Source organism: Mercenaria mercenaria, chromosome 14, assembly GCF_021730395.1.
Source record: "Mercenaria mercenaria strain notata chromosome 14, MADL_Memer_1, whole genome shotgun sequence".
Lineage (NCBI taxonomy): Eukaryota > Metazoa > Mollusca > Bivalvia > Venerida > Veneridae > Mercenaria > Mercenaria mercenaria.
Genome location: NC_069374.1, coordinates 31,548,313 through 31,573,042, shown reverse-complemented (window position 1 = coordinate 31,573,042; position 24,730 = coordinate 31,548,313). Strand labels below are relative to the sequence as shown.

The window sequence follows — 24,730 nt, the reverse complement described above, 5'->3', positions numbered from 1 at the left end:
AATGATATTATGCTATTTAAGCGATCGAAAATACAGGTCATATTGTGACGTCTTCCTGGTAGTAACAGAGAAAGCCATGTATGTTTTATTGCGTTTGTGAAGGAAGCATAATGTAAATGAGTAAAATTAATTTCCAGCGCTCGATCTTTAGTTATGTACAAAACAAAGTCATTTTTCTGTTTTAGGTAAATGTCTATGGAAAAAATATTTAAAACATTAGGACATTGGCCGTATGCTTTATAAGGAAATGGGATATGACACACATAATGTTAGGAACAACGGGAAAAAATAGTAAAACTGTTGTTGGCTCATGTGTTAATAAGGTTCTCATCTATTCATTTATTCTATTTTAGTAAACAAATGATTCTAACTGGTTTTGTTATTCTAACAAAATCCCTTCTGAAATCATTCTGTCAATCTTGGCAAAACGTCACAATTATGCCCCACCGAATCACTGGACGTAAAGCCTGTATCAACACAAATCTTTCGGCGACCCCTTCTCTTCGTTTTTGAGCTTACAAGAAGTGATCGCATCTTCTTCTGTTCACCTTACGTAGCATCACCTATAATCCAGTTTATGTCAGTCTTGTAAAAATCCCTCACAGTAATGATCCCTGCGTGGTTCTTCCACCCAGTTTGCTTAACAGAAGCAGGTGCTTGTGGAAGGATAAGACAAGTTCTCCTCTGAAACAGACAATTCTCTACAAATAGGTTAGTGTAATTTATTCGTTTAAACATGTATGAGACTTGTTTTTTTTTTTGTTTTGTTTTGTTTTTTTTTGTGGTGGTGGGGGGGGGGGGGCTTTGTGTGTGTGTGTGTGTTTTTTTTTTTTTTTTTTTTGGGGGGGGGGGGGGGGGGGTTGCATAAAACTTTCAAAGATACCCTACTCTGAGTTTGATGATCAGTATAGAAATTAGTGCAGAATTATTCATATGATAGGCGAAATTGATCCCTCTAAAACATGGCTTCCCTATATGTTTTTTTTTTAAACACAAAGATAGAAACTTCAAAAATCTTATTCTCCAAATGATTTTACAAAAAAAAATCCCTCTTCCGTAACAGCCCGACCAATGCGCATCTTCCCCCGTCAACGCGAAAGCAATTAACCGTTCCCCGATCTCAGCCGGGTCCGATTCCAAATACAATTATTTCAGAGAAATATTACAGATATGACAGTTCGTCTTGACGTCTCTTGACGCCTTAGCAAAGCCTTTAAAGCATATTCTCGAAAGCACGCGCGACTGACTGTGACACATAGTACGTTCACAGTGCAAAATAATCTGATTCAAACAGTATTTCTAATTGTTGATTTGACACATGCCAGCTGCCACCATAGTTAATATATTATATTATTGATTCTAACAACAATGTATAGATTACAGCTGTAAAACTTCTGTATTATAAGGGCACCTCGCCAAACAACAAATTTCCGGATTCTGCTTTCTTCTATGTTAACTGGAATTTAGTGTAACTGAAAAATATTTCTTAGGTGTTCATTGATAAAACTTAAAATAGTGAAATTACTCTTTTCTTATATATTCGGAAAGGGATAAAGGAATTCGCTTACTGGACAAAGATAATGTGGATGGAGCAGGTAACAATATTATTTAAAATCGGTATCATTATTTTGTCTGTTAGAGTAATTTAAATTATTGAAAATGCTATTTTCTTTCAACTATCTATTTACGAAAAGATTGATTATTTAGTATATCAAGCAATATAGTAGTGCACAGAATGTATATCGAACACACTTTAGATCGCCTCTATTTCGGTTCTGTAAAACAAACTCTTGATAAACTTATTTGTTTGTTTTTAGTCCTGGCGCTTTGGGATCATAGATTCCATTCACGTATTTTTATTGTAGAATTCCGCTTGACCCGTGGTACGGGACGTGAAGCGTATTGCAAATTTATTTCCTTGCACGAACCCAATTAAACCGGGTCTCCTTTTACTTTGCTTTATTTATATTAGCGTTAGCACTTGCACAGTCAAGAGCAACATTTTCTTATAAGGCAAACCTTAAGAAACTATTTCTGTTGATTTACTATACCCATGAAATTATACACAATGGAAATCGTGTTCTAGCCGAAACAAAAAAATATGCATATACTGCATTTAGTCATTTTCTGAACAGTTGCAACATCAAATTGCTGTGCATAGCAGACCTAAGTGGTGGCACTTGCAATATCCAGTACAGGAAGTCCTTTTGCAGTCACACCTTTGAAGGACCTGGAAGCATTCAGATTTAACCGACAATTCCATCCGATAAGGGATCCACACATTGTTCTGCTTCAGCCATCCCCAGTTTGACGGAGGCGGCAGTTCCTCCATGGTAACAGCTGCTTTACCTCAGACATGGCCTGCCTGAAAAATTGCTCGCTCGGTGAATTGTTTCAGACCACCTTTTGTTGATCGAATCCCATTATACGCTCTTTGTTTCCGGGTAACAAATCAAGTCAAGGTTCATCCATCTTGCATGTCGTGCTTGATCGAGCATACAGCATAACTATTTTGTTTCTATGTATCCATTTCCTACTCAGTTATTATGTATTTGGCAGCACTGAGACTATGAATGCTTTGAACTATAGCTGTTTCACAAACATTCCATTCCTCCATGCAGATTTCTTGCCCTTGTCGACAAATGCAGAAACAGTTTCTCAACGGGTAAAAGCAAGAAACAATGGCAATCCTCTGAGTGAGGACCAGGTAAGCAAGCCACAAAACATCAGTACACTGCCATAGCAAGAACTAACTAATAATTGTAATTGTTCGGTTTTCTGTCAATGAGGCATGCTTTGCATGAACAAATATACGATTATCCGCTTCTTCGTGATCACATGGAGCAAGCGCATTTCTGTTTATATATAAATTGCAAACAATATCGGCAGCTTTTGTTGCTATGATCATTTATTGGTTTGCACCCTTATCATTATACCCCGAGAAATCTAGGGGCTATTCTGGATTCCAGTCTGAACAAACATTTCAAAACTGATTTTCAGTAACCTTTATCTTGACCTACTTTCTTCTTTTTAAGGTACAGCAGTGAAGTATGGGAATCTTATACAGTTTTGCGCACCATTTTTGTGCGTCTTTGTACATTTTCTTCTTGTACAGTATACAAAGCAATGTATCATATTTTCAATAACCCTGTTCCTCTGACAATAAGCTGATATCTGGGGGTTTTCATCACCATTAGTGATACGTCTTGTTTTATCCGCACGAAAACTCAATAGTTGAGTTTTATTTTCAACGCATCTAAGAAAGCTATTCCATAGTTTAGGAGGTCTTCTATTAAACTCTTTTCAACATTATCAAGAGTTTGAAATAGAATATAAACAAAAGCACAGACACTTAAAACACTCAAACTTACAATGACATATTCAAATTTGGTATATGTTAATACAAAGTATGTACTATTTTAATTTGAAGGCCAAGGAATTATCATTTTTTGCTGTATGTGATATGACTTGGGTTTTTTTTGTTACATATACGTACGGAAGTTGTCACTGGACCCTATGCTGAGTAACATGACATTATGAACTATATCAGTGTGCCCTTGTAGTGTTTGTAGTTCATTCTATAGAATCATTACACATATCATTTAATTAAAGATTTTGTTTCAGCTGATTAGCAATGGTTCAGTATTGTCATGATTTTGATACTGTTTCTCAGTGAAACAAAGCAAGAAATGAAGGGTAGAACAGAGAACAGATTGAAAAGAAGAGACGTCCATATAAACCATATTAGCTTATTTCAGGCCAGTGTCATAATAATGTGCTTTCAGGTTTATCTGGGAGCAGGATCTAATCAATAGTCGATGGTTATAGCACTGAAAGTAGAAGACTCATACTTGGCCGTGATAAGAACGTTATCTAAAAGTCTGGCAGTCATTTTAAAGATGGCGACCTTCTTAAATGGGTCTATATTTGGAAAAGGCAACATTAAAAATAAAACTATCAGTTTATGGGAACAAACTGATAGAAAAACATGTTACAGCTCAACAAATATGATATTTTAGAAACTTACAGATCCTGATTATATGAAAACTGCCTCAATTCTGGCAGCCATTTTGAAATTTGGAGGCCATCTTGAAAATGGATGATTTTTAGATGGCCCTCGATCATTTTTGAATCTGGGTCATATGATGAACATTTGGTGTAAATTTCTTACTTGTATCATCAAGTGAAGTATTTCCTTAGATTTTCACACTAAGCTGCTCCACTATATAAAGCATTTATCAAAGATATTTTTCATTACTAAATACCTTAACAAACTGTCCTGTAGGATTTGAATCAAAATTTTGAACAGAAATGTATATTACATATGTGGTCTACATAAGAAACAATGTACTAGTAAGTGGTTAAAAGGGCGATGATAAACAATGTCAACGACTTAAGGTTGTTCTCGGTAATGCGTCATTGTGGGGGTTTAAACTATTTACAAAACAATGCGCTGTACTTTACTCAGTGTTAATCAGCAGTTGGCAAAAACCTGCCTTTCCCAAAGAAATTGTGACATTTCTTTGCAATCTCTTTGTTAAATGCAACAGGAAAAATCCTTAAAATAGATACCGGTATTCCATAGGGTTTGCGGTGATTTGTCTTTCACAGAAACTTTTATTGAAATAGATGTTAATGGAATAAGAAGAAGAAAAAACTTCATATGATAACAGCTTCTGTCGCTAAATTGAAAAAAAACTACGTGGTAAGGATTTTCTTAGGGGTTTTAGCAATAAAACATCGGGCATAATCAAGCTACATGGATATGATGAACGTTTTAACCGTCTTGTATAATTGCTCATAACAATAATTTGCACTTTAGAAATTGTTACATACTGGCAATAAAGAACTTTTTAAACGCCTGCACATGTTCTTGATAAAGCTCATATCGACAACAGTTGTCTTTAAATGAAAACAAGAAATGTTTTGAAACAAACAAAGCGAATCATTTCCATTCTGCATTGAACACTTTAAACTCGGCGTAAATATGTAAAACACAATCTACTAAATCTCTGTCCTTAACATCGAGATTAAGACATCTGAAAACATTAATTGCAATGGTTTAAAGCAAGCGAGAAAACCTTCGTGATTTGGACGCTAGTAAATCAAGTTATTCATCGGAGAAAATCGTAATGAGCAAATACTGAAAGTAGGACATCTTTCTTTGTTTCTTTCTTTTTATTTGCTCATTAAAACAGTATTTTATTATAAGCTTTTCAAGGCAAATTGTGATAAATTTCACACTGCACAGACTTTCTTTTGCCCATTAGTAATCGTTTAATCAATTGTTCTGTTGGTTCAAATCAGTAGACATTTTACTTTATCAAATCTACTCAAAGTTTTTGAAAATTGTTTCATCTGATCACTAAGGAAGATTATCCTAATATGTATACTTATCAGCTTTACACAATAAATACCTGTAGGTACCATTTGTGATTCTGATATAGGGCCTACCAATCATCCAATGGTGATTCTGTGTTGTTTAAAATGTGATTGCCGCCCGTGAAACTCTCATTCGGATCGATCAGATCAGTATCGAATATCAATTATGTCATGATACCATTTGATTTCTTTTGTAAAGAAGAAAGTCAAACGTAGTAAATCTAAGAAATAATATAGATCTATTTCATCCAGTGATTTGTTGTGTTGGAGTTCAGATGCGAAGGAATTAGATCTATATCACGAGGACGCAGCCCGAGTGATATGATAATACGCATCTGAACGACAAACAATGATTTTATTCAAGAGTAAATCATTAAATGAGATATATTATTTCGATTCTAACACGTTACCAAGGACTTTTAAGCACATTCTTGACCACATCCGTCAAATATTTGCCTGTTTTTTGTTGCTTTCTTTATCAATGCGCCGCTATGCCGTTTGACGCTATAACGTAATAATTGTGACGTCAGAACAGTGAATTGTTGTAAAATAACACACAACTTTCAGCCTGCTTTGTTTAATAGGAAAATGAATCAAGTCGTGTTAAAATCTGTGATAAACAACGATTGACACGCGGACCGGTGAGAGAATATTATGACGTCAATTATGACGTCAAATAGCCGCATGACGCCAAGTTCATTCCAACAGTTACACGTATGTATTAACTAGGTTCAGTATATTTATTATCACCATGTTTTAATGGGTATGTTAAAATGAAAGTAAGCAAGGCCTCCTTTTAGTTTATGGTATGGTCTGATTTACTAGTTCATCGTTCAGATGGTTTAAACATTAACAACTAGGGATAAACGCCTCCGTGATTCAACTCTTTCGCATTTGAACTCTGAACCGTGTTATGCAACACACAGGCATTAATCATATCGATTTTTCATAAATACATTGACCAGGACTTTCAGTTATAAAAGTTTGGGGGCGGGGGGGGGGGGGGGGGGATTTACGTTGCAAAACGCTCTCGAATGTGACGTTGGTGTAAACAAAACGTAGACATGTTAATGCGTCGCACAATGCGTTACTTTGTATATAAGTAATTTCGGTAATTCCACCGTACCGAAATAAATATTCAGCAAAATATTTTCTGTTTGACAAAAATAAAAGTCAATATACGATTTTGATGAATTTTATACGTGCTAAATTTTAGAATAGTCAGGCAATTTCGAAGAAATGGTACCGGCAGTGTACTTGTCTTCAACATGCACTAACATCTGAATTTTGTGTAACTTGTATTACATGAATTATAGATCACCACTGTGTACTGAAACACGATTTTACTTTAAATTATGGAGGAGGTGCTTATTTATGTTAGTAAATGTAGTATACATGTATCATTATTTAAACAAATGTAGGCCTAATAAACTCCTTATCAAACGAAGCCTAATAGGCTATGCTGTTAATAAAACCAGCTCGCCCGCTTAGCTCTATAGGAAGGGCACGGATCACGGGGTCGTGAGTTCGATCCCCAGGCGAGGCGTTTGTTCTCTGTGACGATTTGATAAACGACAATGTGTCTGAAATCATTTGTCTTTCACCTCTGATTCATGTGGGGAAGTTGGCAGTTACTTGCGGAGAACAGGTTTGTACTGGTTAGGTTAACTGCCGGCGGTTACATTTAACTGAAATTCTGTTGAAAAACGGCGAATCAAAATAAACAAAGTCACTGAAAAAACGGTCAATATCCGTAGGCTTTAGAATTATTTTAAACAAATGCAATAAAACTCATTTCAGAACGAAAGCAGACTTCTTTGCCATTTATCCATAATGGCGACAAGCAGCTGACCGATTAGCAAGTAGAAATGCCTTCAAAAATGGACTTAATTAATCTCTCGGTGTGAGAAATTGTTTTAATGTGATGTTTCACTGTAAAATTACTGTCTGAAAAACGACCGATTTTCAAGAAATGGAGCCTTCAAATTAATAAATGAGCCTTGGAAACGATATTCTAGTCCAATGTGAGACATAGTTTTGCAGATAATTGTCTGGGCCTAGCACTTGGTTTAACCTCTCTTCGGCGCTTGTTTTGCCAAGAAAAACTTGTTGAAGACAAGATCATGGATAAAAATAAAACTTGATAAAGCACACTAACGGCTTTCACTGGCAACGAAGCCTGTCTTCTGCAGGAGTTTATTTTTAAACGGGTAGCCAGATAATCGGGCTGACTTTGTCATACAATAAATGTATGGGACTGACTAAGTCAGAAGAGAGCTTTTGCAAAATGAGTGGCTAGCGCTGTAGGTAGAGCAGACAGGTTTCAGACAAATGAGCCACGCCATGAGAAAACCGACGTAGTGTGTTTGCGACAAGCATGGATCCCATGCCGTGAATTCCCGGTCAAAATTACCACTTTAGATTTTCGCAGTAGAGAACTGTGGCAAGTCTATATCTGCATGTAGTTTTCGTGTGGCTATCGGTGTGTCGCATTGACCGTTAATTATAGGCTATAGCATTTATTTTTATCCATCGGTATTTAACAAGTTAGAAGAGTTAAAGACCCACCAATACCTAGTGGTCTACTTTTCCTCCCACATGAACTTTGTGCGAATAATTCTGGTAATACTGGTATCATACAACTATTCTACACTGAGATGACAGGTGGACAAGCTCAGTCTGGTTTTTCATAACTTCATCTGCAAACTTACTCAGTCATTCTCTTCTCAGTATAGTTTTATAAAAAAAAATAGAATAATAACTATCTTACACTGTATATAGAAACAGTGTGATCTAAACTCACCTTAATACATGAAGTACCGTGCATACTACTACATTAATTGAATAATATATTTAGTAATACATTGTCTTAGCCTTATATCTGTTACTGTCAATCTGTAATTAGACACTTGTTATTTCTCATTTCTCCATACAAAAATGTATAATTACAATTATGGAACAATCTGACTGAAGTACTTGATCTTCTAAACGAAGATCCGAGAATGACCCATTCTTAATCGTCTTCTGTACATTTTTGATTTCCAGAATTGCTATTTTTTATTTTCTCAATTCTATTTTTTTTTATTTTAACCAATGAGACGATTTGTTCGAATGTCAAAGATTAAGGGACTCGAATCCGGGACCAGTCGCTTACAGATTTTTTATTCTTACAAAATGTAGTAAGTAAGCCTTCTGCCTGGCTAACGGAATGGTCGTCAGAACGAGGCTATCAATAGCACGTCTTCAGATCCTAAGTATAGCGTAATAGGAGATGTACTTTAGTCAGACAGCATTATGGAAATACAAAAGGTTACAGTTAGTTTGTAGTGTGTCTTTAAGGTAACTTGACAATAGCCACTACTGACCTTGACATTTTAAAGGGATAAGTACAAATATATATAACTCTCAAAGTTAGAATTGAAGCTCAAACAAGAGATGGGACTATTAGTGACAAACGCCCCCGAGGTTTGTCCAAGAATGCTACAGTTCGATGCGTAAAATATGCCAGAATAGTTAAGGTATGACTAATTTTTCGACAAGAGAAAAAATTTCTCCGAAGGTAACCTTGACCTTAGAGCTAGGGTCTGGGTCTTGAACATGACACACTAACTCATCATAGGGAAAATTGTGACAAATAATGTTTGATGATGGCAGAGTTATTGACTGGACAAGAAACATAAATGTTAGCTTTTTAATCTTAAGTTTGACTTTGACTTTGAAACTAGAGATTTTGGACTTGCGTCTGACACGTCACTTTAATATAGGGAACGTTTATGCCATGTAATTTTAAAATGTCTTCATCGACAAAATAGGTATGGAACTGACAAGAAACACACCATGAAAACCGTTAACCTCTAAATGTGACATCGATCGTGGAGCCAGAGGTCTGGTTGTTATGCACGACACGTTTTCTCGTTATCGGGGAATATTTCTGCTAATTAATTTCGAAATTTCTTGATTAATGACAGAGTTACGAACCGGATATGAAACATACCCTTTTAACCTTTCATTTGAATTCCAAGTGTAAACTTGATCTTGGAGCTAGGGGTCTTGGTCTTGCGCGTAATCATTTTGTGGGGTCGAATCTACGTGAGTTTTTTTCATGTTTTGTCTTTGTGTGTGTGTGTATGTGTTTTTTCTTTTCGTTTTCATTTTCATTCCCATATTTTTGTTTCTTTCTTTGATGGTTTGTATTTGTATGTATGCCTTTATATAAAACAACAGTATGTTTATTATTTGCATGGCTTAAATGCATGCATTTAGTCAATATCATCTTTGATATAATGGTAAACTTTTCTAACCTGCCATATCGGCTTATGATACTTCTCTGTTGTGTTGTCACATAGTTCATGAAGGAATCTAAATGTTTACGAGAAAAAAAATAATGTCGATGGTGAGTTTCGAACCCACACGGTAAAAGATTTGTTTAACATGGACTGTATGCTTTACCACTGAGCTAATTTGCAATTGGTACAAAATCTTAAAATATTTAGATTGTAACATGATTAATGACAACGAGGACAAAACAAATAGTAAATATTGCAGACTCGATTTGACTGATAGTTGGTTTAATTTGTACGCTAGTCAGCAGTGTACATGTATTTAGATAATTTACAACCATGCTTTGCACGGAATGAATTTGCAACCATGCTTTGCACGGAGTGTCATGGATCAGAGGGATAGACTGGCCACATTCATCACTAAAACCCGGCAAACTGTATGAAATCTAAAGTGGTAGGATATTCATGGCATGAGACAAGCCTGCGCATCCGCGCAGTCTGGACAGGATACATGCTGTTCGCTTTCAAAGCCTATTGCAATTAGAGAAACTGTTAGCGAACAGCATGGATCCTGACCAGACTGCGCGGATGCGCAGGCTGGTCTGGATCCATGCTGGTCGCAAACGCACTATGTTGGTTTTCTCATGGCGCGGCTCAAATGCAAAACAGGTTCGAATCCCTCTCTAAAACTTGTTACTCTGCATTTTATTTTTTTTTGATACAATGTAACAAGTTTAATTAGATCTGGCATTCGCGTTTGTTTTCAAACTTTTTTAAATTAGTTTTTTTATAGGGACCAAGCTAAGGCAATTTCAATCCACTCATCTATTCTTCGCAGAATGTATGTTTCTTTTCAGTCGCAAATATCCTCCCACACCACGCAGACATTTTTTTTTTTGCTGAGCTGGTCGTGGGATTATTTTTGTAAATTTTTGCTAAAAGTACATTTTCACTAAGATTGTATGCACTGAAAAAAGAAAACTCATTTTTGTTATAAAATCGTTTTTATAAAATCTGAGACAGATTCGAATCATTGACTGACATAATAAAAAATATTTTGAGTGTTTTATAATTGTGACTTAAAAACGCTTCAGTCAGATGACAGTTTTTACAATGATGTTTATCTTATGTGTATTGTATTTATATAATACTATATTCAGACGTGGCACAAAAACGATTCTCTACGGACCAAAACAAAGTAATGCTTCTAAAAGCCCATTATCTATTACATTAATTTTGTAACACGAAACTTTCTCAGAAAGTATGTTCATGTTGCGTTAACTTGAAATGCATTTGTACATGAATGAACCTTCTCGTTTTGAGCTATTATGCCTTATAATGGTACAGTCATAATGCGATGGAATTGGGATAATTTTCCGTAATTTACTCAGCCGTTTGCTAAAATATTTTCAATGTTGTCATGTTGGAGTGATACTATGTTACGTTTGGTTTTGTTATCTGGCAGTTTTGGATATATATTTATTCAAATTTTATTGTAATGAATATAACTGTGTTAGACTGAGGTTTGTGTTATTACATTCCCATAGTTGTTGTAATACTTGCACTCAAGCATTTCTAGTTTAGTCAGAGCTTTTTTGTTTAAGAAGAAAGAAAGAAAAACAACACTCCCTGCGTATACTGTTGCAGCTGCGAGAAAATCGATTTTCATTTAATTTTTGTTCGTGGACACAGGTAATTAAAATAAATTATTACTATTTTTATTATTATTATTATTATTATTATTATTATTTTCCGAAACTTGATCTTTATATGAAAGAAATATTTCAGCAATAAATAGTACTTTCGAGAATATAGTTTATGAAAACATTTATTGGGGCAACTGGTCTGTTTATTATAATGCATACATCATTTTAACAATTTATCATAAAGTGGAAAGTAAATGTTGTGTAGACTTGCACTAACATGGATTCTACCACAACAAAGCTGTTGAAACTGCCACATGTTGCATGTCATGACGAGAGCTAGGGGCAAGTCAAATGTTCACAGAAACAGCATTGATAGAATGCTAAGGTGTTTCTCATTAAAACACTACACCAACCTGTTTCAACTATTTTTTATTACAAGGAGACAAATGTCATATGTTATATAATAAACAGGAGGATAATATGTTTTTATTTTCATCTATTCACTTATTTAGTATGGACATGTCCTGTTTTATTTTATACTAAAATTATTCAGCTTTCATTTGATTCGAAATACAGTGAGTTAGCGTAAAATTGTCAGAGTAATGAATTTGCAGGTTCATTTTTAGGTTAAGTAATGAAAACTAGCAACAAGTGAAAGATCGTAAAGTTACAGTTTTAAATATTAGCTTTTTATGTGTAAAACCTCGCTTTCTAGTAACGTATAGCCTCTGCGTTAAGACTTGGATGATTTATCAGTTTGCTTACTATACATGTATAGTACATTTCATTTACTTGCAATGTCAAAATTAATGTAAATAAAATCAGTCACGTGCATGTTGCTTCGGAGTAAAAATATGTGTACCCGAATAAGCTATACCTCATAGCAGATCAACTGACTCCTGCGTTAATGGATTTCATATCATAGGGCGCCGAAGTTTGTCTTACAACTGAGGTGATTAGTGTGTTTCCTGTCTATATCTTGTCATAATGGTTGCTGATAATAGGGGAGAGCGTGGTAGCTGACTTCTCGAAAGTGCGCAGAAATATTTTGCGTTTACAATTTCAAAGCGCCATTAATAATTAGATATATATTATATATTTATGGTTTACTGGCAATGATCACATTTGTTTCGTAATGGTTTCTCAAGGAACGGAATTGTTGTCGTATAAAATATCATAAAGTTCTTCAGCTAAAACTATAATAATGTGAATAAACTCTGCTGCGCTATAACTTTGTAGTCGTAATGCGATGAACGCGGGGATAATGTTCTAGAATTTCCTCCGCCATTAGCTAAATTATTTTCGCTGTAGAAAATGAAACCATGTTCTCATGAAGGAATGACATTGTGTATCGTTCATTTTTTGTTAAGTTTTGTTTTCTGGTTTAGCACGTCGGCATGAATGAGTTCCATTTGTGTCCACTGTAGAATTTCTAATGATTGAGCTACATTGTGCTTCGATTAATGTTTGTCAGTTGAGTGATTTTTTAGTTATTTACTTAGTTTTCAGAGAAAGAACAGTATTGCATATAAAATTGTACGTCTTCTGAAGTGAGATATAATTTCATTTGTGCTTGTGATTGAAAATGTGTAATGAAAATATAAATTGATGTTATTATGTGGCGGAACACTCTCTGTAATTATGATTGTATATATTAATTAACACTGCGTGTATGATATAACACAATGGTGGCACAATATGTTTGAACGTGTTTGATAACTGTTGAAAAAATTGTTAGTTTTTATTTATGACATATTACATAAGGTGTACGCAGTTCCTGGAAAGTTCCAAAGGAATAGTAAAACAACAGCAAAGACACATCCACTGGTGTGAGTTTGATTTTTTGTTGTATCCTTATATCTCTTATTGTATTTTTTAAAGGTTTAACATTCTGTTTACATTTTGTCTTTTATATTAAAATAAGTGACGAACTATAAACTTAAAGCGAAATTTTCGATACTTCCCCAATGTTGTGATGGAAGATGTTTCGCTCGACTGACTGTATATTAACTGTCCGTTTGTCCGTCTTTTCTTACAATTATTGACATTTTTGCAAAACTTGGTTGGTCTTGATAAAAATAGAAAGTAAAGTATAACAAGTCTACCCTATAACCTACTATCTGAAAGATTTTGTTTGAATTTGCTTAAACGTCATCTATTTGCTGAATATGTTCTTACAGATTGGTTTTTTCGGATCAGGCCATTTCCACCGTATTTATGGCCTTTTGATTTTTATGGAAATATTTAAATGAAGGGTCTCGTATATATAACAGTTAGAGTTAGGGTATTTCGAGTTATTTTTATTGAATCTAGTTTATATATTTATACTGGCCTATCTCCTGATTTACTGTTATAAGGAGTTGGTGCAGACTTGATAAGATATTACCACTTCAGGCCGAATCTTGTATGGTCATTTCCTAAACGACTGACCGTCCGTAGTTTTGTCGTTTTGTATTCACTCATAGTGTATCAGTGGTTTATTGTACTTTTTGTAGTTACTATACATTTTTGTTCGCATCAATAAAAGAAGGCAGAAATTCTATTTTAAGCAATAAATTATCATACCATTTTCTACTTTTATTACAACTTATTATCAACGGAAATTCTAAAAACAACAAAACAAAAAAAAAACAAAAAAAAAAAGAGAAAGAGAGAAATAAGGAGGTATAGTTTTTATTATTTTGTTAGTCATTGTGGCTATTTCTTTTTCTATTTCAGTTTGTAATTCCATATGTAATGTAAAATTGTAAAACTGTAAAACTGTCAAAGACAAGCAAACAGTTTCTGTATTTCACCTGAAAAATCGATTTTATTAATATCATGTTAAGCTTACTCAGATTCCCCAAAATGCGCTCTTGAATTTCCACATACATTTACAAAGGACACATGGAATTGCTATTATAGTAAATGTTCCACGTAATATCAATTTGTTTGAATAATATGTTTTTTGTATTGAAATTAAGCTTCTAATTTTGAATCAATGACTGACTTTTGAACCCTTGACGGAGGACTTTTTTCCATTAATCATACCCATTAACGCTACTAGAACACCCATATGTTGCATGTCATAAGAACACCTACGGACATGTCATATGTTCAAATTAACATCGTTATTATGTTGATAGAACATTAATGTATCGTATATATTTGTGTTTCTCATTCAAAAAAAGTTTATCATCTGATAATAAGCTCCGCAAGGCAGAATGTCATAATTACATCATTAACAGATGAAAACCATCTGTCTTTTCTCCAGCTCATTAGGATCTGTTTTGTGTAGGCGCCTTGGAGGCTGGATATGGTTGGCGTTCTGTTGCACAAAACCCGAATCTTCCGATTTTATTCTAGTACTACTTTTATTACTTAGATAAAAATAGAGTTAGGTTTAGAAGCATACTTAGGTTTCAGGCATGGACTAGCACGTGGATACATACTTCCGGTCAGAAGTTGACTAATGTACTAGAAGGCATGACAGGCACTCTGTTTAAAATTGGAAGCCCCCTTTTGAATTTATATTGTTTCTTTTACAAAAGATGTGCAAATATTGCATGCATTCACAGTGTAACGATTTCTCACGCTACTGAGTCTGTAATAAGATTCTATAAAATAACACATTCGGTAGAATAAGTGTTTCGAGTGAAATTGTATATGTGCTCCGTTATACATTACAGTGAAATTGTATATGTGCTCCGTTATAAATTACAGTGAAATTGTATATGTGCTCCGTTATACATTACAGTGAAATTGTATGTGCTCCGTTATACATTACAGTGAAATTGTATATGTGCTCCGTTATACATTACAGTGAAATTGTACATGTGCTCCGTTATACTATACAGTGAAATTGTTTATGTGCTCCGTTATACATTACAGTGAAATTGTATATGAGTAAATTGTCATGTGTTCCGTTATACATGTTTTACAGTCATGATGCGATGAAACAGAGTTAATTTTCTACAAATTACTCCGCCATTAGCCCTATTATGTTGGATACGATGTTCTAAGGTTCGTTATGTCACATGACTTTGGTTTAGGATGAGCTAAATTAGTATACTTGGATGGTCATTGTCCTCCGTCAGTATAATTACTTGAACAATTTTCTTCTCGGAAACTATTTAGTGGAAGTTGACGAAACTTGGTCTGACTTTTTATCGAATTTTTTTCTACCAGCTGGTACAAATAATTCAATCCCATGCAGAATTCGGCTTGAGCTGGAAAAGAATGAAAATCTCTTAAACCGCAAAGCCCAGAGGTTAGAAGTTTAGTGTGTAGCACTGTCTAGCTTTATTCAATTCATGCCCATGTGGTTAAAATTGGCCCCACACTGGGGTTCACTTGTTTACATAGCCTTTAAATATATAAAATAATGATTACTATATATGAAATTTGTTCAAATCATGCTCCTGGGGTCAAGGTTTGTCCCACTTGTTTTTCATAGACTTATGCAAGAAACATAAGAGCCGCGCCATGGGAAAACCAACAAAGTGGCTTTGCGACCAGCATGGATCCAGACCAGCCTGCGCATCCGCGCAGTCTGGTCAGAATCCATGCTGTTCGTTTCCAAAGCCTATTGCAATTAGAGAAACCGTTAGCGAACAGCAGCATGGATGCGCAGGCTGGTCTGGATCCATGCTGGTCGCAAAACCACTATGTTGATTTTCTCATGGCGCGGCTCAAGTATTAACATTCTTCTTGTCTAAAATCTGAAGGGCTAAAGAGTAGATATTTGGCATTTAGCATGGTGTAGTAGCTCTCTACCAAGTGTTTAATCATGTCCCTGGGGTCAAAATAGGCCCCGCCCGGTGGTTCACGTGTTTATCATAGACTTATACAGTATAAACTTTACAAAATCTGCTTGTCTAAAACCTCAAGGCTTAAAGCTTTGGTCTTTGTAAAGTTTGTTCTAATCATGCCGCTTGGATCAAAATTGTCCCCGCGCAAAGGCCATTTTTACATAGACTTATATAAGAATTTTTTTTAAAAGTCTTCTTATCTGAGGCTGCAAGACCTAGAACTCAGACAGTTGTTTTTTAGTGGTAATGTACTAGTCCATTAAGATGTTGCCCCTGAAGTCAAAACTTTCAGTTTGCCCTGCAAAGGGGGTCACTTGATTTACATAATAATGAACGGAAAACTTCCTGCCTTAAACCTTAGATATTTGGCAAATACATGTATCATTGTGAACAGGTCCTCTACCAAGAAATAGTTTACCCATTTAAGTCAGGTGGGCGATATTACGGCCATCATGCCCCTCTTCTTTTGTTTTATAGTTTCATTATTTAACCGTGTTCGGTTGACTGTGTTTTCATTTATAGTATTCGTCAGTTCAGTGTTTCTGTATATAGATGTTTTGTAATAACTAAAACGTTTACACTGTGTTTTAACAATACAAGGCATTTTAATTAAGATACTTTTTGATAACATAACTATCTAGTTTTCTGTGTAACCGCGGGACATAATGACGAGGTATAGGACACCAAAAGAGGAGTATAAGGACAATATTTATACATAAGTGTTTTATTTTAGCACCATAAGAAGTAGCTGCTAGCTGCCTCACGATTGTCAGTATATTTCTATTTTTATTGATTGGATGTTTAATCGTTCACATAAGAATTTCTGTCTAATTAAACTGCACTTACAACATTTCTATCAGAATACCTTAATCAGTGGTGCATTGAACTCCTTTTTTCGGCATTGCGTACTCTGGTATTTAGTTGGATTGAACCTTCAGGTTATCAGAATCCAGTAATTCTGAGTACTTCGCCATCTAAATAGAAAATTTTATGTTTTTGTAGACTCTGAATTAATCATGGCTTCTCTCACAATAACACAATTAAAACTACCACATGTTGCATGTCGTTTGGACTCCTGCAGGCAGTTAAAATGAGCCGCACCATGAGAAAACCAACATAATGTGTTTGCGACCAGCATGGAGACCAGCCTGCGCATCCGCGCAGTCTGGTCAGGATCCATGCTGTTCGCTTTCAAAGCTTATTGCAATTAGAGAAACCATTAGCGAACAGCGTGGATCCTGACCAGACTGCGTGGATGCACTATGTTGGTTTTCTCATGGTGCGGCTCAAATGTTCAAATCGATAGCGTCATTATGATGATAGAGTGTAAATGCATATCTGTATTTCTCATTAAAAACAAAACGTTCATTTCTGGTTATTAGCTCAGTAATGTCATAATTACACAATAAACAATGGCAAACTGTTTCTGGCTCATTTGTAATAATGGTGTTTTTGTTGGCGCCTTGAATACTAGATATGTTGCGTTTCCTGTTACACTTTATGAAATATCTTCCGCCATTGTTCAGACAAAAATAGTCAATGGTGTATAATGTTGAAAAACGTAGGTTCGGGTGAGGGTGTTTATACTCCATAGATAAAATACACTTAAAATCCAGTTTACTACATCAGTTTATTATGTGATGGATAAATAGTCTAAATGATGGAAATAATGTTGTCAAAATTATAATTCTCTCATTCATCTGGTCTAAAGTCACTTATGATTATAACTGTAAAGTATTTCATTTTTTGTTTCTATGATCTGTCATTTTCAAAGTCCGAGCCAAAAGTAAAGAATTCCCCTCCCAAGTTCTGACCTAGGCTTATATACAAAAGCAGGTACCCTCCCATATTTGGAGTGTATCATAGTGATGAAAGACAAAGATTACCCCTAATATTTATGAGGATAACCGTTGACTGATGGTACCATCCCAAATATGGAGCAACCTCTAACTCTAACAGATCAGACATGTTTACGATGGTACATGATGACAACATACCCTGATAAAATGATACACACTCCAGTCCCAAGCAATTTATGAGGGTAACTGGTGAATGACATCTCTAGTAGCAGAGGTCAAAGTTTCACATCAGTAGAATCAATTAATAAATCAACTTTAATAAGACTAGCTGCTAAATTTACAACAATAATAAAACTTGGTGATTTACGCCATAGCAATTCAAGTCGAATGTGAGAGCGTGCTAGTTAAATTATTGTCTCCCTGTTTAAAAATAACAAAAAAGAAAGGTTTTGCTACGCACTGGAGTCAAAATGTTGATGTTAAATACCAAAAAAAAAAATGTCCGCGTTAGGAGTCAGGAACTTTACTATACACTACAGCACTAATATGCGTATGTTCAGACATCTCTACATAAAAAAGGGACAGTCCAACTCAGGAAACGCCGACCCTCATACAAGACATTGTCCTTATTACTTTTTCGCACTGCGTCTATCTGCCGTGAGATATCCTATTCCATAAGTCTTTTAACTTTGCGTTAAAAACAAAAAATATTAGCTGCCCAAATAAAGCCTATGCATAATTTAATGATTTCTACTTATACATGAACTTCTACAATTATCGCAAAATGGTAATTTAACATGCAAAATAAAATCTATTCAAGACAAAAGAGGTGGTTGAGCCACATTTTAAACAACGGCATTTTGATTCTAGGTTCGCGAACAGATTCACTTTAGCTAGATAAATATGGAGAAAATTATCTTGTTATCTACATATGTATACAATTTTATGATTGAAGTGGTACCACCTTTTTAATTTGAGTAAAAAACGTAATAAATATTCATGTTTCCAGAAATAATAATGTTATGATTCCAAGTAATGTTTCTCTTTAACCATTCTGACGCCTAAAGGACGGTTGCGGCAGTTTTGGGTAAAACATTTCCCAATTTGTTCAAACTTTGTATATAAACACAACAAAGTTATGCAAAAAAGATCGAAGGTCAACACTCTTGTTCAGGAGTTATCTGCCCTTGAATATGCAAATTTGAAGAAAAATCTAGTTTTAAAGGCAAATAACTCCTAAACAAGCATGGTTGCCTATAATTGTTTTTGCATTTTTCTGTTTCTAATATGAGGCTGTGTTCATGTACAAAGTTTGAATAAATTCTATTATTAGGAACTTTTTGCCCCATCTCTCATACAAGAAACTGCAGCGAGCGTCTTTAACATCGAGTGTTGACACCCTTATTACCAACAAAAAAATAAAACCACAGGTGTTTGAAGCTCAGTCAATAAAATATATGCAGGTTAGATCTCTTGAAGTAAAATTTTTTAATGAATGGATTTATTTTCCGGAACTTATGGTGGCATATTTCTGCCAACCACATATCCACTTATTTATCTCGAAATTTTTCGTAAAAATGTCCCTTATTCAGTTATTATCTGGCAAGTGACAAAACTGCTTGTTATCCACTCAAGTTTCTTAACAGGGCAAAACTGCCTGTTAGTGCCCACTACTGCCATCCACATATTCACTTACGTTAACTAGGTATCTTGATTTTTGTTAGTTAGTCAGTTATGACTGGCAATATCCCGTAATCAATCGTCCCCTATCATTACGGAATAAATGAAAATACATAAAGGGGCATAACAATTATGCAAATTTATCATTCCAATTCATATCTATAGGCACAAACCATTAGGGGTGGTGGTAGGGGATGAGGTGGATATACACTAATTCATTCTATCACAGGGCGAGAAAAATGTGAAGCCAGACCTAGACTCGAACCCGGGACCTCGGAATACCGTTCCGATAATCTACGGACTGAGCTACCCGACCGCCTACACATTTTCTCCCCGTTTCAATATTCAAGTTCTATACCGTGACATATTTCCCAACAATTTTGAAAATCGTCCTCGAATTTCAGCGGGTACTTTATAAATCAAGCAATTACAGGTGTCAAGCAATTACAGGCGTCGGAGACTAACCAGTGTAATGCCGTCAAGGCCTCACGCTGGGTGCCAAATGTCACAGGATGCAGCCAGCCAGGGCCTCGAAATACCGTTCCAATGCTGTACCGACTGAGCTACGCCGCGCGCGGCCGCCTATACATTTTCTCCCCGTTTCAATATTCAAGTTCTATACCGTGACAAATCCGTATACTAGTAGGGGACGAAAGTCTAACCGTTAATCGCCAATCTGGGTACGAATATTAACTGGATATCAAGAAAACTTTCACAATAACCACTTAATATTTATGTGAATATGTGGATGGCAGAAGTGGGCCTGTTAACATAATTATCTGGATAACACGCGATTTTGCCACTTGCCAGATAATAACTGAATATGTGACATTTTTTAGAGAAAACTGTCTACATAAATAAGTGGATATGTGGTTGGCAGAAATATGCCACCATAAGAACTAGATTTTACATTCCCTTTTAGTAAAATATTCATGCACTTGAATATATTTCTTTATTTCCTCCATTAATGAAGAGCATGTGAATCATACAATTTACAATTAAATACAGATAAGACACAGTATATACGAAATATATGTACATGCGAATTACAAATGTAGTTGATGTTCAAAATGTCCATAATTACATGCAGATAAAGATCTATTTATTATTGGGTTTGTTACTGACCCTATATGGAAATATGTAGGGCCAGTATGCTTTATAGAGGGCGAGGCGAAGCCGAGCTCTCTATAAAGCATACTGACCCTAAATATTTCCGTAGAGGGTCAATAACAAACCCAATAATTGATTTGTTTTATCGACCACTTAATTACTTCTCCCGGGCAAGTAGGATAGCTAGCTCATTCATTGAATAGTCAACCTTAAAATTGAAACGTTAAATCATAATTAAAGAAGAAATATTTTGCTTTAATTCAACAACTTATCTTATTGCTTTAATTTCCGCCATTTTGAATTGCAATTCTCATGTAGGGTCACCCCACTGACCCTCTATAGAAATATAGAGGGCAACAAATAGACACTACTCAACCAGTGAAAGAGCTAGAATCTGGTGGGAGGTAAAACAATAATTTACAATACTTTCGCAGCAAAATTAAGTTTCATATTCACCCTTTGTTGAAACGAGCATATATGAATGAATAAATCTTGTAGAATGGAGAAGAAATGTAAGTGTTAAACAAAAGTCTATGTAATACTAGAACGTCACGTATTAGCATATAAATGTATTGTTGATGAATGCAATAATGATCAAACCATCTCGGCAGAAAATATATACAAAAACCACACCAGATCAAAAGCCTTAATCGAAACGAAATACTAAGACTATTACGATTTGCATATACCTTATTATTATTATTATTTTTGTTTATTTTACTGATCTATTATGAGTTCTTCTAGCTGACTGGTGAACTCTCATAGAAATATTCTATAGCAGTACACACTTTACAAAATCCTTAAAACTATACACCATGGCCTCGTCGCTCGAACAAAATGATGTGAAGCCACGAAACATTTCATTTATTTGTAAGTCAGGAGAAAATGTGCTCAGTGTTTGAAAGTGTTTTTAAACCCATATGATTTTGGACAGTGTAACCCATAACCAGGATCTCTTCGCTTTATTTGAAGGACAAAAACAACAAAATATGTTTACTCAAATTATACTTCATTTGTACTACACTGAAACGTGTACTTTCGTTTTAACATTACGTCTGTAGTCATTTTATCATTTATACTTTCTGTTGCTTTTTCCTACAATGAACTAAAATCTGAAATTGTTGGTTGTTAAGATGGCGTTAGGTCACAGTCACAGTGTCATGTATATGCATTAATTGTTCCTGTTGTGGTATGAAGTCCTCTTTGATAACATTTTCTGAAAAGAAAAACAGACAGAATAAAGACACAAACTCCATAGACAATTTCTTGACTTTTCAAGTCATGCATTTTTGGCCGAGCGTGGCAAAGGTAACGTAGCCATGTTTTCCCCAGAAGTAAGAATATCCAAGATCTGCTTTGAATCATTGGCAGGTTTCAAGAAAGAAAGAAAAAAGAAAAACTATGTAACGATTTCCGGTGAAAGATGTTTTGTATCAATATTCAGTGAACGCTCCTGAAAATGAAAATACCAGGTAGAACAGGTGTTGAACTATTCCGCAGGGAGCAACAAAATTTTAAACAGTTTTTCAGTTTATTTTGTTTCGTTGTACTTCATATAATGAATATATGAAGTTCGACGTTTTACAAGCTTGTTTACTCGGAAAATGAAAGTTACAGTTTTACACAGTTTACAATTACATAAAGGAAATCTATATATGATGTGGTTTTTAAGAAGTCTTTAGATATGCATAATTATTATAAGCTTTTTCAGTTATGTGAATCTTGTTTTTAAAGGAATGGAATAAAAAAAACAATGAAATAAAAAACAAGCATTTGTTAGCAACTTCTTTAAAATTCATTGTACAAAGGGTAGTTTTGTACTGTAAGTCTATCTCAATAAACAAGGAAAGATAATAGAATCGATTTTTGCCCAATTCTTCAGTATGGTAGACAATTAGACTTTATCAAAGATTCTAAATGCAACTTCAGTGGACGTGTGTGACCGAGACATGTGTCGAATTAAGAAGATTATTTTGCTATTCGAACTGAGCCTTTATCAGTTCGTTTGTAGAGACGCCTCCATTGATATAATGCATTTCCCTTTCAACAACTACAAGTCATTACAGAAATTCTTGAACATCTTTCAGGAAAACATGCGCATGTGTGAAAATGCGGGATGATGCACTTTTGTAGTACGTCCTATGAGGAAAATATTGTGTGAATCATGGTATCTTCAGAAGTCCCGCAGAATGGAACTACCGTGGAACTGATTTATTTAACCTTCTGGGACAAAGTAGCCATTTCTGCCGGGGCGGTCGGATTCCTTTTGTTAATATCGATGTGTATGGTGTGTTTTCTGTGTCCCGAATGTTTCTGTCATGGCTTCTGCTTTGGTGAGGACGATCCAGAGGAGAAAAAGAAGAAACAGTCAAAGAACAAGAAGTTCGGTAAGTTCTTACTCGCCATTTTTATTATTAACCAATAGAATGGAATTAAATTTAATATTTCATTTTTCGTTTGCCAATCGATTATATCGTCAGGAAAACATAAGACGACCAGTTCAGAGGGCGTGAGTTTGATCCCCGTGCGGGGCGAATGTGACGATTTGGCAAAGGCAATACGATTGGCAATACATCATCTACATCATTCTGCGGAGTAGGTTAAATTTTAGATTTTTAAATTTTTAAACGGAATCAAGTGATACTGCATTGGTAAACTGACGTTTCATAACAGACGGAATTTTCTTCTCTGTGATTTCGTCAGCATCGTGCTTTCGACTTTCAGCATCCCGGTATGCAAGGAAAAAACAGAACAAAGAATACACATGGAAGACATGTACGCCATGTTTATTGATAACTATGTGCAAAATACCGAATACCAATTGTCAAAAAACGAGTGGGGAACAAAAAATAAAAGAATTCAAAATACCGTAGAGCTACGGGGATGGATGAATGCATCTTTAAAGTGGTCTTGACCTTTATTGTGTTAAGACTATCATGTCATTGTCTCGCCTTTTTGATAACGATAAGGATTATGAAACTATTAAGATTGTATGTACATCTTTCCCCTTAAGATGATAAATTATCACAAAATAAACGGTTAAAATTTTGTTGATAAAGTCTTACTTAACAGTTTAAATGAAATTTGAAAATAATAACATCCGAGAAGTTCTTGATCTCTAACTGATGTAAACTCCATCTGTAAATGACTCTTCTTAGAAATCCTGTAAAACGAAGCTATAGCCACTAGGCTTCTCGTTTCGTCGGAGAAATTTTTTGTGGAAGTTTCATAATTTTAGAAAGTCATCAAATGTTGACATTTTTCAGGATTTTTTTCCAAAATCATGTAACATTAAGAGAAGAGAAATTTATTTAATTACGCCTTGTCGCCCTTGACTTTGTCAGCTCGTGTGTGGAAATCAGACGAAAGAGTTATAATTGTATTAATTAAATAAGTTTCTTTTGTGCATTAACTGCAGATAAATAGTCAGTTTTCTTTCTGGTTGTGTCAAGTATGCAAAATTCAAGTTCAGACTGTGAACATTCAGTTGTACAAATGTTAATATTGACATGCCGCATGCTCACAGCGAGTATGTAGTATATGAATATACATGTACTAGTATTTATCTCGAAGTTCTAATGAAAGTTGTGTTAAAAATAGATTTCTGTAACATACAGAAAATAATATCCTTTATAATTTTTAATACTATACAAGGGGTTTTGTTATGATACTTTGGCGTTAGTCATAAGACATATCAGCTGTAAACAACATAGTAAATACTGCCAATGTCGGTCCCTCCACGTTGCACATAGTGTTTTACACATCCCAGTCTTGCATTTTTTCATGCAGTTATAAAGGATTTGTTTTACAGTGTTGGTTGCATGCGATCATGTGACAGCATGAAAAAAAATGAATTCTTTAAAGCTAAAACAAAGATGCGGGATAACATAGAATAATACTGTTTCGGTTTGCTTTGTTTTAAATTGACTAGAATTACTGTGCATACATATCTTAAGAATTACTGGCGCATTGTTTTCTTTAACGGTAGTCTATACCCTCCCCCCCCCCCCCCCCCCCCCCCCCACAAAAAAAACATGATCAGA

General features: G+C 35.0%; 1 protein-coding gene across 4 annotated transcripts in view; it reads left to right on the top strand.

The window, feature by feature from the left end:
- LOC123527172 (synaptotagmin-1-like) overlaps window positions 1-24,730 on the top strand; it is a 44,098-nt gene that overhangs the window by 7,721 nt on the left and 11,647 nt on the right. The window contains exons 1-2 of one of the 4 annotated variants that reach the window (XM_053523169.1): window positions 1,379-1,595; window positions 22,775-23,074. In XM_053523169.1, coding sequence (XP_053379144.1) covers window positions 22,852-23,074 — 223 coding nt within the window. In that variant the 5' untranslated portion in view covers window positions 1,379-1,595; window positions 22,775-22,851. Of the gene's footprint in view, window positions 1-1,378; window positions 1,596-11,119; window positions 11,355-12,712; window positions 13,138-22,774; window positions 23,075-24,730 lie in introns of those variants that run through there. The other 3 variants (XM_053523171.1, XM_053523170.1, XM_045306472.2) reach the window with 3 other exon arrangements.